The sequence below is a fragment of the Pararge aegeria genome, chromosome 12, assembly GCF_905163445.1.
Source record: "Pararge aegeria chromosome 12, ilParAegt1.1, whole genome shotgun sequence".
Taxonomy (NCBI): Eukaryota; Metazoa; Arthropoda; class Insecta; order Lepidoptera; family Nymphalidae; genus Pararge; species Pararge aegeria.
The window spans coordinates 8,672,526-8,691,527 of record NC_053191.1 but is presented as its reverse complement, the minus strand read 5'-3'; the positions used below and the strand labels follow the sequence as shown (position 1 = coordinate 8,691,527).

The window sequence follows — 19,002 nt, the reverse complement described above, 5'->3', positions numbered from 1 at the left end:
TTCACTAATAACAGAGGATACAAATAATATCTATAGTATACCACATACCACTGACACCTATGATACTATAGACGTCGATGTAGATGCCTTGAAAAAATATTGTTTATATTATAATTATCCGAAGGTCTAACATAAGCTATAAAACAATTAATTCCGATTTAACATTGTCTTCCAAGAAGCACCTTTATATATTACCTGTCTTTTAAAATGTTGGTTCACAAATCACAATATTGAAATACAGTGGTTCCTTCCTTATTCCTTTGTTCACGGAAAATCTGTAATGGGTTCTAAGAGGATACAAACAATATTTAAATACAGAAAAGCTAGAGCTCAATGCCGGGAACACATTTCTAATAAAATTATTTATAGTCTGTGTCTAATCATAAAAAAGTAGATATTGTTGTTTTCCTGTCAAAATTCGGCCTGGCCCTGGCCCAAGTAAATAAATTGAAATTATTCGATTTATTTAAATTTTACTGACGAATTAAAAAAGTGGGATTGTTTTCAATATTGGTTAGTGTTTGCTTATAGTGCAGTGATCATATTGTGAAGAAATGGGCAATATACACACAGTGGGTCCTAACGAGGCGCTCATAGTATCAGGTATGTATATAAAGGCATTTTCCTTATAATCTCTAGTCATTTTTAATAAGAGCAATATAAATAAAATATTGTGCAAAAGGGCACAATTATTATTATGTATGATTAAATGGTTTTCACCTTCGGTTTTAGGTGTTAGTATTCAAAGATAATAATAAAAAACTCGCGGTTTTTATCACGTTTATCTTCAGAAGAGCTATTAGATGAAGCGAGCCGCAAGGTCACAATCATTTGTTTGAATTCCTATACTTAGCTACTCCTAATCGTGTCTGCTGTTAAATATTTTGTAGCTGAAATGTTCACGCCCCATTTGTTTTACGCCTAATGAACGCTAGGTTCAAATGCTTAAATATCGATTATTTGAGTGTTTCTTATTTGATTTTTGCATGTCAGTTATAAAACATTTGGCAGACTATTACACAGTCGCCCACATAATCATAAAGTTGTTAGTCTTAAAATGACAATAAATTGTTACCATCTATCGGTTCGTAGAATCTATTAGTACTGAACTTTATACGATTTAGTTAGCGTTTTCTGCAATATAACCAGATAGTAAGTGGTCTAAGCTCGAATCGCGCTAACATGTAGGGGTAAGATTTTTTATTAAACTTACTACTTACAAGTTAGCAGCCCTTGACTGCAGTCACACCTGCTGGTAAGTTATGATGCAGTCTAAGAAAAACCTGTTAGGGGTATGGTAGTTATTTAAAAACAATATCCCTAATCGGTTTCCATGCGACACCGTACTGCAACACTAAATCGCTTAGCGGCACGTCTTTCTCAATGGGGTGTTATGCCTCCCACCAGAGAAAACTCTGAAATAATAAATTCCGAAATTGCTTCTGCCGGGGATCGAACTCGGGTATTCCCATTCAATGCTTAACGCTCACCGCTGCGCCAGGGAGGTCGTAATAAACTGTGCTTTAAGATGTATTTTCAGTTTTCAGTCAAAGGTACTAAATATTATTTGGCAGGGGAAAACGGATGCTGTAAAATCATCAACATCAACCTATTACCTGTCCGGTCTCCTCTCAGAACTAGAAGGTATAGGCTGTGTAATTCACCATCTATCTGGCCGAGCAAATGTGATTGGTGGACTTCACAAGCCTATGAACATTATGGAGAACTCTCACGCATGCAGGTTTCCGCACGATGTTCACCATCACCGTTAAAGCAAGTTACATTACTTAAATGAAAAAATATACATAACTTTGCAAAGTTGGGGTGCATGCCGGGGATCTAATTCGGTTCCCCCTCAAGCGAAGCCGAAGCACTAACCACTAGGCCATCGTCGTAAAAGCATGCATGCAGGTAGATGTCCCCGCCAACTTCTTCGAACCTTATCTTTGCCGTTATTCGTCAGCATCGGATTACAAATCGACTTTATCGATATCTTAGTGACTATGTGAGTTGTACCTACTACTACTTGACATAACAATAATTTTGTTTCTTCTTCCGTTGTATATATCACATTAATTACAAAGATAAGACTACGTAAAAACATATATGGATTAAAGTCATATGCAGGTTTTATTACTGCGATATTGCCACTGATTTTGATTGATTGTGTATGCTTTACGTAAGCTACGTTACGTAGCTTACCAAAATTATACTGACTTTCTTTTGTTATTTACTAGGAATAACACAAGGAAGTCAGTATAACTTTAAAGGTAAATTGCAAGGGGCTTAAGTATACTAAACGAAACTATTTTACTCATTGCGAGTGATTCGTTGTTGTCCGTTTAACATTTTTACCCACTATCTCCTCAAAACATCGTCGTGATACTCTATTTTATGTTGAAATAAGCAACAAGAAGACAGATTTAACAGTTAAATGAAAAAAAAATCGAATACATAGTGTAATAAACGGCATTTCGGCGGAATGTTTGAAGTTGTTAAAAAATCCATCCGCGTTATATAATTTGTATACTTATCATTGATATATAGTTTGTTTAAATACAAATGCAATAATATATTTTAGTCATTATAAAACAGGCCAAATTTGTTTGGAATTTGGATGTCTAATTTAGAGGCAGACACTTCAAGAAATTATTTGTTTTACATACACATATAACAAGCTTTAAGAAAAACACTGGAAAATGTTTTACGATTATCATCTTTTTGTTCGATAGTAGTATCCTGGAAACAACAAAATTACGTTTTCGTGTAGTTCCAGGCCGGCAATGAATTGGTGACTCCGATAGTGACACAGATGTTCATAAGCGGAAATAATCACTTAACATAAGGTGACTCGCTTGCTCGTTTGCCCACAAAATATATAAAGAAATTTCGACGATGTAGACCGCACTTTTTCGAGAAAGCCTTAAACAAGGACACACAGTTGTACTGACTGACAACAAATTGTTTCTGTAAGGGTTCCAATTTAGAGATACGTACCCCTAAATCATATTTTTGATTAAAGACCCCAAGTTTGCTTCACCATATCCGCCCCTTTTTCCCCTATCATGATGCCGGGTGCATTTGTATGCGCAGCTATTGTGTTCGGTATAACACTCGTATCAACGACTCGTAGATTATTTATACCATACACACGCAATTCGGGGTCCACAACTGCAGAGGGATCCGATGGCGGCCCCATTTTGCACGTTGATATTTGGTGATGTAATGTTGCTGTAATAGTTCTAATAGCGCATTCCCAGTAACCGTCGCTTCCGAATTCGAATATTTTGCAATTAGGAAATTTCTTCTTGTACAATACTGCACCGTACTTCTGAAAAGGTGGAGTTTCAATCATTTTTAAAATGTATCGTATCCCTGCTACCATCGTTGCAACATCCTTTGGGTGTGTCAAATAATTCCCATAAAGCTTTGGTTGATCAAAAGGATTTTTAGATCTTAGTTTCATGTAACCTTTAGATTTTGGATGCAATAACATTAAGAGTATAGTAAAAGTTTCGGTATTTTCGATAGGCTTGTAAACATCGTTGTACAGCCAATCAGCTAATCTAACTCCTTTGGCTACAACTTTTCCATCGTCAGACGCAAAAGAAGCGCAGGAACCTATAAGCTCTATGTCTGGGAAATTTCCAATTTCTTCCGATACGTTCGTTTTTATATAACCCAGAGTTTCAACCCCAGCTAGGGATGAAATTGGTCCGTCCCCAAATTGTGTATATTGTAAAATGTTCTCTAACGTCGCAACTCTATTTTCCAATAAAGTTAATCGAGTCGTATTCAAGATGAATGCTAAACCAGTAAACGATATGTGGTCGTAGAGCGTTGCTCCTACTTGCAGATCTTGTATCACCTCAATTCCTAAGGATTTTAGATGTTTTCTGGGTCCTATTCCCGATAACATAAGTAGATGAGGAGACTCGATGGGGCCAGCTGAAAGAATGACTTCTTTCTTTGCGCGTATTTCATATCTCTGACTATTTCTTTGGAATTCTACTCCGATAGCATTCTTTGTTGCTGAATCAATCAATAACTTGGTGACTCTGCTATTGGTTAGTATATGTAGATTTTTTCTCTTCTTGTTGTTATGTAAAAATGCTTTGGCACTACTCATTCGTACTCCACGACTGATTGTAGCTTGAATATAACCAAAGCCAAATCCGTCTGGACTGTTGTAGTCAACACGTCGATTGCCTAAAAATGTTCCCGCATCTAAAAATGCCTTTGATAGTTTCGATCTGCAGAAAAAAAAAATTATTATTCTAAAATTAATAATTTGAGCACAACTTAAGAACTTCGTCACTTCCAAACAAAATTTGTTTGAATTGTGTTACGAAAAAGCTGCATAAATTCTATAGGTAACTTTTTTCTAATTTATCCCTTACCCTCACGAAATCGAGGCCGATCGCTATTTAAAAATAAAACTAACAAGCCCTATAATATATTAAGTGCTTTACAAATAAACGCGTAATCTTCTGAATAGTTATTCAGTGTTCTATCACGTTCCAACATTTGAAAACACTGTGTAACGATTTCGACTTTATACCACGTTAATTTATAGGACTAGGAGTTTTATAAGATTACCTAAATGGTACATCTTCGACATTCAATTCACCGTCTTTACTGTGCCATGGTGAATTTTTGAACTCCCGAAGATTAGCGCGTTCCGATTTCATGTAGTATTTCATCACATCTTCATATGACCTTGAAGAAAATAGAGATCGTATACTATTAACTCATGTACAGTAGTGAAGCTGTGATAGCTTCGTGTTTACAGTTTGACCTCCCTTTCGGGTTTGATCCCCGAAGTGACGTGAGTTTTTAATTTAGGCAATTAAATTACACTTGCACGGTAAAGGAAAACGTCTTGAGGAAACCTGCATGAGAGTTTCCTATTGCGTTCTCAAAGGCGTGTGAATCAATGCAATCCGCACTTCACGGTGGTGGACTACAGCCAGTGGCGTGCACCGGGTTCCTTACCAGGCTATGCATTCAGCAGGTCAATTGCATGAAAAGGGCAAAAGTTCTCCTTCTATACGTGTTATATATAAATTTTAGGGTAGGCAGTGCTTTTGTGCATGTATGAAGTGCACGCCACTGACTACAGCCCTTTTCATTCTGAGAGTAGACTCGTGCCTTGTTGTTGGTCGGTAATGTGTTGATTACGATGATGATGATAACATACCCTAGCAATGGCATGACAAAGTCTCCTTCCCTTCCCTATTGACCTAACTTTCTAATCTTATTGGGTTTATTCAATAATGCACCATTTTTTAATTTGAAGTCTGTGTGCTATTACCATCCATAATTTCCTTTGGCCGCAATTCTATCCCAGTCTTCCTTCATCCCTCTAGTATAAATCATGTAGTTCACAACGCTTGTTCCACCCACGGCTCTGCCTCTAGGCCAAAAACATTGACCGTTATCCATACCTGCAAAGTATATACAAACGTGTTTAATTGGTCCTAATTAGAAATGCAATCGATTTGGTCTGACGTACTGTTATAGCAGTCTGATTTATCGTATCACCAATTTTAAAATAGATAAAATATAACATAGCAATATGAAAACTAAGCTTAATTTGCTATACTCCGCGAAAAACAGGAGATCTTCTGCAATCTTTATACTCAACACCAAAAAGATCTTCCGTAATGTCCTCTCTACGCATGTTCGCTGAGACACCGGAACATCCTCAGGAGATAACTAGTAATTATCCATAACTCTCGGAAAATCCTCAATATTTCTGTTACTATGCGTGTATTTAAATAATAATTATATTTGTTACTTGTTAGAAATTACCGCGCCTTCTTTTACGGGCCCCGCATGCCTGCTTTCCTACTTACTGTGAAAAATGGTTCCTTGAAATAGTGACATAACACAAAACTCTAATTTCATATAATATACGATTTCAGAACCAAAGATATCTTAATACTGAATTTTATCAAAATCCTTTATACAATTTTAGTATTAAGTGATAGCAAAATTGGTCTATATTTAAATCATAGGAACCTTGCATTCCGGTATAATTGTAGCGTATTACCCCCAGCCTATAAACTATCTAAAGAAAAAAAAATGCATTGTGATTTAACACATTTTCGAATACAGACTAAATAGTAATAATATTAATAAATAGTATTAACTCCTTGGTGCCTCGTAACTGCCTTATAGTGGTTAGCGTGTTTAATTACAGTCCACTAGGCCAATCTATTAATATATCTAAAATCAAAAATGCGAAAGTGTATCTGTTTATTTGTTTTTTGTTACCGACTCCTATATGTTCGGCTCGACTTCTGCACCGATTTTGATGAAATGTGGCACATGATATCAGTATGGCTTACACCGTTTAGAATGAACATTGGGTAATTTGTATCACGAAAAAGAATTTAAGTAACAAACCGTCCTTTACTCATACATAGGGATAGCTTGCGTCCCGTAGGCCTTGAGATATTTGGTCTAAGTTTAGCGGCAGTCGAGTTTATGTCCCTATACTTCTTTTTATCATTAAATGCACAGTTCAGGGTTGCACGGGTGCACGTCTCAGAATGAAAAGGGTTTAGGCTGTAGTCCCCAAGCTAGCCAAGTGTGGATTAATAGACTTCTCACGCCTATAAGAGCATAATGGAGTACCATCAGGCGGTAGCGTGCATAGAGGGTATGCACAGAGTATGCAGATGATATAAAATTGAATAAATCTCCAGTATGAGTTATAAATACTTGAGGGTAGGATTTTTATAACTCTTGCAATCCTTGAGTTTTTTTATAGCTTGTACTGGAGATTTTCATAATTTTATATCATCTGCATACGATTTGCATACCCTCTATTCACGCCACTGCCATCGGGCATGCAGATTTCCTCTCTTTCACCGTTTTTAGTAATTATTAGGAGTAGGAAGGTTAATATATCGACAAGCGACTAATGCATAATAAGATCGTAAATATGCATAACGTTAGGCCGACTCGTCTGGGCTGGTACGGTTTAACAAGCGCGTGACTAGAACAATAATTTGCGTTCTCTTTTGTGACCTCTCAAAAACTTAGGCGTTGCAAATCACATGTAAAAATTATTAGATTAAAATATGCCTAATATTATAAGTTAAGTGGTGATAGTCTGGTTGTAGTGGTGGTTGGAGCTTTGACTTTCCTTTTCGATCTACTTTTTGGAGTTATGTGCGTTTTTCTTTTTAAATTCAGTTAAGTTAAGCAATTAACATATCACTCGTTCTAACGGCAAAGGAAAACATTTTGAGGAAACCTGCATGCAGCACGCCGTGCTCTGTAGTGAGCCAGCAATGTGTGTTAATAATTAATGAGTCTTAATATAATGAACTGTGCATTAGATTTTCAATACAGAACATATTATATCTATTTATGGTTTCTTTGTCTGGTGGAAGGCTTTGGCGGTGGCTAGTTACCACCCTACCGATAAAGACGTGCCGCTAAGCGATTTTGTGTTTGGGTCTGATGTCGCGTAGAAACCGATTAGTGGTATGTCTACCATATTCCCTAACAGGTTAGCTCGCTACCTTCTGCTGCATCATTACTTACTACCAGGTGAGACTGCAGTCAATGGCTAACCTGTAGTAACCGATAGTAAAAAAAAAGATATAATGTTTTCTTGTTAGTTAATATCCAAAACCATCCATATATCTATGTATAGGTTAAAATATAATCCTACTTATTTGGGAAGACCTGTAGGTATATTTTGCAAAACAGTTTATAAGGAAATTTAAAGCCTATGTAGTATATATTTATGACTTATGAAAAGCCGATGGAACTATACGTACCCAAGCAAACATTTGGCTGTGGTTCCATTAAATAAGGCCATACGCTACTCGTTCTCTGGAATAATGGCGCCAATGTCGGTACTGACGTCAGCATAGACTCTCCTAATCCCGCTTCTAAAAGCAGCACAGACGCCTTGCCGCCTTGACTTAAACGTGCGGCAAGTACGCTTCCCGCCGATCCTGCTCCGACTACGATAAAATCGTACTCCGTTAAAGGGCCTTTGAACTCTGCAAAAAAAGACGATATTGATGCCAATTCAATCGTTTAGTGTAAGTTGATCAGATTAATATGATGTTTGATGAATGTTTTTAATTATCACCATGGGAAATAACGTCGTTATCAAAATCTTGTCACCACGCTTATCTGCCGACTAGTAAGTACTATAGCTATAAGTTATATATCTGTCAGTGATAATATTACAATCCTCCTTTTTCAAGAACTGAAACAAGGTCCGGTCTATGTATAATTATTATAAATTAAATATTAAATCTTGATTATTTGTCCTGAGACTTGTTAATTAACAAGGAAGTAAGTTAACAAGGTTATATTCCATAGTAACTTTTTTTATCACACTTTATATTAGTTAAGTGTACATTAATAAAAGGAAACCTCATTGTACATTCTGATATAGTATTTTTTTTATTACGCGATTTCAGGAGGGTAATGTGTCTGTTTGTATCGATGTTCCCTATTCGTGAAGCCCCTATATTAGACTACTTATTGAAATCTTCAATTTATATCAGTCAGTAGATACCATCAGGAAGTTCGATGGATTTCTGAATTCCGCAGACTTCTCCCGCTTGGGTCCAGCGGTTCTCTTTTAACGTAAAAAAATTAAAAATCTGTAGATATCGAGTCACCAGATTTTTTAAATTTAATTATAAAATACATTTTTATTTTTGGCGTGTTCCGGTCGCTTCCGGTCGCTTCCGGTCGCCTTTCCTACCGTGGTAAACCTTGGCAGACGTGGAACTGACCGGATGCTCCGCGATAACTTTTTCGTCAAAAATTTTACCTGAATTATTTTTTAGAAAAGTTTGAGTCACGCGAGCAGAATGGAGTGATTATGCTCGTAGTGAAGTTTAAGTGTTCATATAAGATAAAAGGAGATCCGTGGAAGGAACAGAGTTGCCGACATAGTTTAGCGAGTTGCGAGCCAGCAGTGGATGTGGCCAGGACCGACGAAATTGAAGGTTCCAAGGTGCTGAAATGTTGACGCCGCGCTGAAAAAGCGCAGCGTAGTTAAATCCCTCCAGGGACATAAAACGAGCCGTAGGGAGTCACTGAATGCATGTAAACTATAATCAACTATACCCCACCTGATGGAAAGTGTAGATGTGGCCTAAGATGGGTACCCAGGTTGTAAGAATTAGGAAACAGAACTCAGTAGGATAATAATAATACCGTAGCCTGTGGTAATTCCTACAAAAATCTGTGTCCAACGGTGGACGTCCTACGGTTAAAAACATTTTGTCCTTAGTTTTGAGGTACGTTTGTATTATAAGAACTGAATGCAGTACATAATTATTAGAACTTTGTAAGTATATATGTAGTTATATAATTTACGTGATAATAACACTGTAAGTGGCAACCTTGTTAAGGTTGCAAAAGTGACTTACCTTTAGGCAGTTCGTATTTGTCTCTGAATGCCGCAAATATGTCAGGTTCACTACGATTGTATGGAAACATCGGAGTTTGCAACATAATTTCAACAATCCTACTTCTAGGTGGTATGTTTTCCCTTTTGTGTATTCTGTTGTTTTCGTTACAAAATTCCTTACACGCTTTCGGCTTAGCGTAATCGTTCACTATAGGTCGTTCACCATGAATTACATAAATGTTTATCGTTATGGCACAAATAAATACTACGTTATAATATAAACTTAAAGTAGCCATCGTGTTAGGAAAATAAATAAATAAATAAGGAGGGTTTTTTAACCCGAAGACTTAAAAGAAGACTGATTGTTTTTCATATTGCGCTATGTAATATATATAGTTTATAATATGCAAACTGGTTATAGTACTGCTGTTGTGCTGTTAGAGTTAGTTGTTGGATTGGTATAAACCTTTTTTTTTGCGGCTTAGCTAAAAAAGACTATAAATTATTTTCAGTGATACCGCATAAAAGAGCTTGAGTCAGTTTTTTTTTTTATTTAATTATTTTATCTAATTGGCAAACTTTTATGAGGAGGTTGGATTCGAACCCTCCTAACCTGTTGTGCTGATCTTTAAAAGTTTGTAAGTAATGCGTGCGTTTTGATGGTCAGAAAATTCAAAATTATACTCATGTCTTTTAAAATACGTCTGTGTGGAAAAACATCGTAAACAGATCTCATTTTACTGACATTACAGTTTGAAACAGACTGACCATTTTTTTTATATGATGAGTTAAGCTTTCTTCCAAACGATTGTATGAGAAATATAAGAGGCAGTTGTTTTGCAAATCACGGACAGATACTAAAATTTATATTAATTGGTTGGACGTAAATTTCGTTCCTAAATGAACACGTAGTTTTAGATTGAACGTAAATAATAGTTGTCTTTTTCATAAAACCACACCATAATTATGTCATACCTATAAAACATGAATATATTTATTATTTACTACAGGGTTATTGCTACAGGGCACGGGTCTCCTCTTATAAAGAGAAGGGTTAGGCTTTAGTCATCCACGCTGGCCAAGTGCCGATTGCTAGACTTCCCACTCCTTTGAGAGCATTATGGAGAACTCTTAGGCATGCAGATTTTTGATGTTTGTCACCGTTAAAGCAAGCGATATTTAATTAAAACGCAAATAACTCCGAATAATAAAGAGGTGCCGAAATCTGTCTCCCCTAAAGGAAGGCCAAAATCTTACTCACCGGGCTATCACCACGTTCACCTGTTCTTTCAGTAGGTATTATTTGTTTATTTAGAAACCATATTATCATAAGGCATCGAGAAAAATTACTTAAAGTTATACTGAAACATTTTAGCGCCAATCAGAACTAACTTGGCCATTTTTCTTTATTTTTTTTTATAAACCAGTGTGTATTACCTGCACAAGTTCAATGCCTTTCCTGATCGTTTTAAACTACGCGTTTAGGCTCTTTATGTTACTGTTTCAGTTTATTATTGAACGTCTTTTTAAATTGATTAAGATTTATTTAATCATTTGGACGAATCCAAGTGCATATTTTCAGTTCTTGCGCTATGATGCGCAATAATTTGCATTATCCAAAAGGTAAAAATATTTCAACAAATCAATTTAATCGAAATGAGAATCCTTCCTCATTTTGAAGTAGATTAGTAAATTATTGTCATCCTCAGACTATTAATGTTTTACTGCTAGGTACAGGCTTTTCATTGGAGAGATTGAATTAGTTAAATAATAATTAATCCATGCATTGTATTAATAATTGTACAGAAGAATTGCCGCGTTAAACGCGAAAGCGACAGAGTGAAATTTAATTGAATGCAGTGATGGTAAAAAAAAAAAGGAAAAATCAAAATGAACACGTTTAAAATTCTCGTGTATGGTATTGCCACTTCAAAGTAATTCCAATAGATGGCATTCTTTGGGTGGTATGCAGTTCACTGTAATAATAGGACTTATAGGTTATTTGCGCTGGTAAGCTCCACGATGACCTTTTGGGACTTAGATCTTAATTCAGGGAATAGGTACTTATATACCTGTACCTGTTAACATCGAATAACCCAGCTCCTCCCATTCGCTGGGGCCGCCAATCTCGCGGTTAATTCAAATCACAAGGGCTCCTGCTCTTGGGTCTAACATAAATTTTCTTTTCTTATTGTTTATTCCAACATTAGTGGTAACTTTGAGACACGTAACACTTAGAAACTTTGTTTTGAGATTGAGACAGTGAAATATGCTAGACGGTGATAGCCTAGTAGTTATCCAATAGGCTATCACCGTCTAGCATATTATGGAAGATTAAGCTTAATATTGATTATCGAACATAGACGGCTATAAGATCGTAACCATTCCATATTCTGCTAGACGAAGCCGGAAGTGTGATGAAAAATGAGGTCCTACAAAAAAGGGATTTGAATATGCTGTGCCCATTTTTCATTTTTCTTCATTCGTGCAAAGTTAGTATCGTTCCGCTTGAGGCTATGCACTGTAGGCTAGCTATACCCACCGTATAGGAAGTAGAAGCCTCACCGGATTGGTGTCGATTAATATTTTGAATCTACCCACCTGTTTTACTGCTGGCTTGCAGATAATCTCATGCAAAGCCTCATAATGAGATAGAAAGAGGTATGCTCGTAGTATGCTCCGTGACGAAATGAGATCCGTAGAAAAACCAGAGTTACGGACATAGCGGCGGATCACATACTCGTAGCATGGTGGACCGATGGACGTTGGGGTCTCAAGGTGTTGGATTGGCGACCACTCAATGCTGTCTTAATAAATCAAATCATCAATGCTGTCTTAATAAATCAAGTCTGCATGTAAACTTTATGACAATAAAAATGACAAAAAGTAGTACCTAGGGAGTAGATCCTTGAGAAGCTGTGATAGCCTAATGGTTATAACTACGCCCTCTTTTTCGGAGGGAATCGAGTGCGATCCCCAGCACCTCGAAGTTTTCGAATTTGTATAAGCTTTAAGCAATTAAATTTCATTGTCGGTAAATTTAATTGCTTAGAACGCACATAACTTAAAAAAGTTTGAGATGCGTGCCGGGGTTCAAACTTGGCCCCCCGGAAGTGAAGTTGAAATCTTACACACTGGGCTATCACTGCTTAAACGTTGAAGGAAATCTGCATGTGGAGGAGTGGTGTGTGGAGTCCACCAATCCGCACTGGGCCAGCGTGGTGGACAACAGCCTTAACCCATTCGCACTGTGCACTGTGGGAGTACACAGGAGCGTTCCTAGGGTCTAGAATTTGAGCAAGCCCAGTTACCTAAAGGACTAATTTAACTCGTCATAATTTCTAAAAGTCTCCGTTCTTATTGTGCTAAATGACAAACAATATTAACTTAACGATTAAGCTCAACACGCGAAGTATGATTGGAAATTTAGATTGAAAAAAGGAGCTTTATGCGCTGTTTGCCAAAAAAAAAAAATAACAGAACTCCAAGTGTTTCTGTGAATTCTTGTCTCTTTAATTTTGATAGCGATTGATAAGTTATGTAATAACCAGACGCGTTCCAACCATTATTTTCATTAGAAAAATATTATACAATACCTGCAAACAAACAATTTATAAGAATGGGACCATCAAACAATCCAACGATTTTTACAGATCCATCCATCGAGTGTCTTTTATGGGTTTATTATGAGAAATACATAAGTTTGGTGAAGGTTTCGCTGAAGTAATGATCCTTCCTTTTTTTGATATTCCTTTTTTTCAAAAATTTGAAATACTTTACCTTTTGTTTTCGCTAATTAATGTTTGAACACACCAAATTATGCCACGGAAACAATTTCATTTCATGGATTTTGGTTAGAGTGACTGTTTGCTATTTTGGGCGGAGATGCTTGTCGTCATGGTCGTAAAAGAAGGGCGGATCTGAGTTTTGACAAACTTAACTATAGTCGTAAAAATGTAATAGGCCCGTTTTGACATTTGTCATCGCGACGTAACTAGTTACGGAACCATAAGACTCTGTACTCGATACTCACGATAAATCAATTCAAGTTTGTATCAGTACTTGATTGATATTATTATGTATTGTAAAGTGTTCGTTCGTTCAAAGTATTCCTTTAACTTCACAACCAATACGCGTGACTGGCTGTTGATTATACGTCCACTTTTCAACATGTTGAAACAGAGTTAGTACTATATAACAACAAAAACAAAAATCGAGTCAAATCACTATGTTTAAATTAATGTCCAAAATAGAAGAGCCATAGTTAACGTAATAGTAAACAATATATATCAAACTTAAACGAGCGCACAGTCAACTTTACAAGATGAGGAACGAAAAACTGCGCAGTGCGCGCGCGGGGACGCTTTAGTCATGTGCCGCTTGGTCAGATACATCAACTCAGACTCATTATTTAGAACCCATTTTGATGACCAAGCTAATTCTTTGCAGTAAAGATTACAACACAATATTTAATTTCGATATCCAGTAAAAAAATGGTTACAGCTCTAGTATAAAAAAAAAAGACTGAGAACGTAACTGTTTTCAGAACGTTTCGCAACAATTATAAATTGCTTGCTACTATAAAGTAAGCGCAAAAAGAATACTCGCGATATATTCTTTCATATTATTTAACGAAATTTAAAAAAAATTACGTATTTTTTAAAACACTGTATGACAACTACACTATATATAAAAGATCAAGTTTTTTATTACATTTAGTATATAATTAAACAACGAGTTTTACATATTCATTGAATTGGATCGAAAAACTGCAAAATTAAAAAAAAAAAAAAACAAGTAAAACCGTCACTTTTCTCTGATTATGTCTATATTTGTACAATTATTCTAGTAATTCGTAATTTTTTCCCATAAGGTCGTGCATATATTGAAACAAACAAAGGAATAATTAGCTATAATTTTATATTTTCCACGTATTTTTTATAAGATCTGCCGCTTTTAAGCCTATCGCCAATGCAGGTGCATTAGTATGTGCAGATATAGTGCGGGGTAAAACACTAGAATCAACTACTCGTAATCTTCTAATGCCATGAACTCGTAGTTCGGGGTCAACGACTGCTAAACGGTCTCCTACAGGTCCCATACGGCACGTTGCTATTTGATGATGTAGAGTTGCAGTAAGAGTGCGTATGGCACATTCCCAGTATTCATCAGAATCAAATGTATGCATTTGACACGTTTTATATTTAGCTGGGTGTATTCTAGCACCGTATCGTTGAAACGGAGCAGTAGCTGTTAGGGCCTGCACGTGTCGAATTGCCGCTACAAAAGTTGCAACATCTCTGGGATCTGTTAAATAATTACCGTATAAACGCGGATGATTAAAAGGATTACTGTCCTTCAACTCTAAATATCCGAATGATTTGGGATGGAGCAACATCGGAAATGTGCTCCATGTTTCTTTGCCATCTATGCTTCCGAAAGCTTCATCAAAAATGCTTTCAGATATTCTCATTCCTCTGCGAACAGCTGTACTCCCACCTGGCCCGCCGTCAGAGACTATGGATCCGCCTATGTTAATAAGTTCTATATCAGGAACTGACAAATCAGGATCATCGCTGTTTGGTATTTTTATGTAGCCGATTCCTTCAACTCCTCCGGGCGATGATAAGATACCATCTCCATGTTGTAGCCAGCTTATAGTATTCTGTACACTCAACATTTTGTTTTCAATGTAACTTATGCCTGTCGTATTTAAAGTATATATTAACCCGGGAAAGCAAATGTGATCGTATAATGTCCGACCAACTGGAAGGTTATGTAAAACAGGAATTCCAATAGAGTTTAAATGCTCTTGAGGTCCGATGCCAGACAGCATCAAAAGTTGCGGCGATGCTATAGGGCCAGCTGAAACTATAACCTCCTTGCGAGCTGAGACCGTATAAAGTAGATTGTTACGTACATATTCTACGCCATATGCTATTTTCGTTTGAGGATCGATTAATATTTTTGTAGCCGTTGTATCTGGCAAGATATGTAGGTTGGGTCTATTTTTATGTCTGTGTAGAAATATTTTCGCCGCACTATATCTCCGACCGTTGCTGATAGTAACTTGTACTCGACCGAAACCCAACTGCTCTGGTGCATTATAGTCAACTGTGGGATGCCCCAATATTTTACCAGCTTCCAGAAATGCATTGGATAATGGGGTTCTGTAAAAACAAATGTAAAAGTAAGCACATTTATATTATATTTCATTAGCAACGAAAATGAGTGGTTTCTAAAAATATTAGATTAAGAAAAATTATTCAGACATGGCTAGTACCACCCTACTCACAAAGAAGGGTTCTTTTTGTTTGACATTCTTACAATCATAGCCATAGCTTTTAGGTGACTTTGACAAACATTTTGACGGCACTATCCAACGACACCACATTGTAGTAAAAAAATCGTCCCTACATCACCTGGTTGGGCCATCGGCGTCATTATTATTAGTGGCAAACACGTCAAATTACAACTTTAGTTTTGGGGTGGGGTCCCTTTATTATAATTTGTACCTTTAGACGAATGGATTGTATACAGTTAGTATTAGCTAATACCTCTATAACGTGTTGTGCAAATCTGTTTTCACAATTATAGTACCTTCCTGTACTATAATTGTGAAAACAAATATAGTGTGTGATTTTCTACCTACGTTTATTTAAGAAAGAGCGTCATAGACAGTATTGTTTCCCAGTATTGTAACTAGATGGCGCTATTTCCATTCCATACAAATGGTAGTAAAATTTCTCGCGATCGAACATTTTGCACATGAAATCAATGCCTTATATATATAGTTCGTTCAAATGGGGGTAAAAGACCAATAAAAATATTAAATAGGCTAAAACAATGTAATTCTTGTTTTTCTTATTCACTACAAGTTAGCTGTTGACTACAATTTCGTCTGGTGGTAAGTGAGATGCAGTTTCACATGGTAGCGGGCTAATCTGTTAGAGAGCATGGCAGTTTTACTTAACCCATATCTACTCTTAATCGGTTGCTACGCCATTCCGTACCGGAACGATAAATTGCTTAGCAGCACATCTTTGTCGGTAGGGTGGTGACTAGCCACGGCCGAATCATTCTACTAGACCAGACAAGACAAAATTAAGATATTATAAATTTCCTCACTCACCGCTGCGCCTAACTATTTCTTGGATAATATTTAATAAGTTAATTGTTATAGATGTATTAGCCTTTACATAAAATCCTAATCTATTTAATAAAATCATTAGGATGCATTTATCAAGTAATAGTTTTGATAACTATAATTTGTATGTGCCAGATAGTTTATAAAATTATCTTATCTTAAAAGTTTTATTATTACCCCATTTACAATATTACTGTAGCACTGATCACTAGCTATAAGACTTTTATTATTATTTTCGTAAGGACCCATGTCTATTGAATTACTATAATATACTTCTTAAAAAAAACAATTACTTCATTGATACGAATTCCACGGGCAGGTCACCGTCGCGACCTCTATGGTGTTCCTTTTCATATCCTTTTAAATCGGACTTTTCTAAAGCGATGAAGTACTTGAGTATGTCATTGTAGGCCCTGGAATTAGAAACATTTACATCTGATAAAATAGCTGGTTACCCGCGTCTTCGTCCACACTTGTTGCGCTTTTTTAAAACCCCGCAGGAATTGTAATGCCAGAGCTCATATAATATACTCGTGTCTGACTTTTATGTAAAATTGTGCCGAGGTAACAAACAAACACTCTTGCCCACTAATGAATTGAAATAAAGCTAGTTTATTGAATATGAAATAAAAGATTTTAGTGCCTTTATTAAAAAATAAAAAAATACATTATTAATGTATTGTGAATAACTTAAGAACTCTTTCGTGGCCGTATTTGTAAATCAGGTGTCAGTTTTTGAATTTATAAGCTTGTTTTATAGTTTAAACATAAAGATTGGAATTATTTGACTGCTGTTCGATTTGCCTTGAATTGATTCCAAATCAATCTATCGTTTGAAGTATATTTCTGTATATAGATATTTCTTTATACTCCGTATCCCTAAGTCTTACGGGAATTGTATCAGATTGAGCCAAAGCGTCTTCATATGGAAGCGTGTCCGAGTATACGTAGGCTAATGAAAAAAATACTATTCGCTTACACTATAAGCCACCAAATTCATTTCCCATTCCATATTGACCGCCTGCTATAGTAAATGTTTGTGTTTGTATGCAAATGTTATTAGTAGATTATGCATCTAGTTTGGTTACATTTCATTTTATAGTCGCCTCGATTGAAACATGCAACGTTAGGCTAAAAGCGAATGCGCTAAGAAAGCCGAGAGTGTAACAAGTAATGTACCATACGCGTTTCATACGACGATTTTCATAACCCTTGCAAGGAAAAAACCGGATGAACTTTTAAATACGTTTTCAGAAAATAACTGACCATTTTTACTGTTTTTCAAATGTATGAAAGTTTAGTATACCGCTCTCTAAATTTTGGTCGAAACAGACTATTCACTCGCGATTAGGGCCTCGATTATTATTCCTGGCGGAGTAAAATCTACTATTGCTCTACTTTCCAATTTAAACTAGACATTTTTAATTATTAAGAATAGAACAAAAAGCAATAATACTAACAAAATTTTAATTGCGAGAAATGGCGCGAGGGTATTTTCTTCGCGCGCCATGGTAAGCCGTTCGCTGCATACAGCCTATATTAAAAATAAATTCGTAATAAAGGGAATATTTTTTTTTCGTATTTAAAACATGTTTGAACATAACTAGTTATGAATTGTGAAGGTAATAATATTTGTTCATTTAAGGAAATGCCTACTATTTTAAGCCGCGTGAAACCTCTTTGTTGGTTAAAAAAAAGAATCTGCATTACCCGGCTAATTTAAAAATGGACCATCTTCATGAATATAACTTGCAGTGAGGAACAAACTGAACTTACTCCTGTCATCATAAATAAAGCACGAGTTCGTTAATTTCAAATAAAACACGCGTGTCTTTCTATATCTTTCATTATAAGCCTTATATCGATGTGATAAGTTCCACGTTACCAGCAAGTTTGATGAAAAAAATAATGCACCATACAAAAGTTCCATTCACTCGATGCACCCAAAAGCTCGAGACGTAAATATGTAATTAAATAACTCTGTCAAGCTTATTTTTGATTGATGAAAACCCTTTTGCAATGATTTTTTTGAAAAGGAGATTTTATTTTATCTTATGAAGAAAAAATGTATAGAATATGCAAATTTTGCTTTCTTTTGGTATCATCTACGTTTATTGTGTTATTCCATATTTCTCTATTTCTCTAGCCGATTGTAAAGCTACAAGCGGCAGTCTGTAGATAATATTTTTACCCTCCTAAACGTGGCGTAACCTCAGAATAGTTTCGCTACGTTTTGTCACACAAATAGTAGAAGTGCTTTTGTGACAGAGCTATTCCGGGGAAGTAATACCGCGATGGTTATTTCTGCCGCAAAGCAGAATTGTTGCAATGTTGTGTTCCAACGGTTGCCAGTTGCCAGGGTTGCTTAAAACGAAACTACAGGTTGATGGACACTTTTATCTTATATCAGGTGGGCAATCTGCTTGATCGGTCAATTATTACTATTAATAAAAAA

At 36.1% G+C, this 19,002-nt stretch overlaps 2 protein-coding genes across 2 annotated transcripts in view; one reads left to right on the top strand and one right to left on the bottom strand.

Annotated features, from left to right (window-relative positions):
• The first annotated feature begins 398 nt into the window (after positions 1-398).
• The window catches only part of LOC120628077 (flotillin-2), a 295,888-nt gene continuing 277,284 nt past the window's right edge, over positions 399-19,002 (top strand). Inside the window, exon 1 of the mRNA XM_039896283.1 lies at positions 399-603. Coding sequence (XP_039752217.1) covers positions 555-603 — 49 coding nt within the window. The 5' untranslated portion in view covers positions 399-554. The remainder of the gene's footprint in view (positions 604-19,002) is intronic.
• LOC120628076 (glucose dehydrogenase [FAD, quinone]-like) lies at positions 3,017-9,519 on the bottom strand. The gene is made up of 5 exons (XM_039896282.1): positions 9,420-9,519; positions 7,800-8,027; positions 5,315-5,447; positions 4,600-4,719; positions 3,017-4,253 (listed from the first exon to the last, which is right to left on the bottom strand). The coding sequence occupies exons 1-5, from the start codon at positions 9,502-9,504 to the stop codon at positions 3,017-3,019; spliced, it is 1,803 nt and encodes a 600-aa protein (XP_039752216.1). The 5' UTR covers positions 9,505-9,519.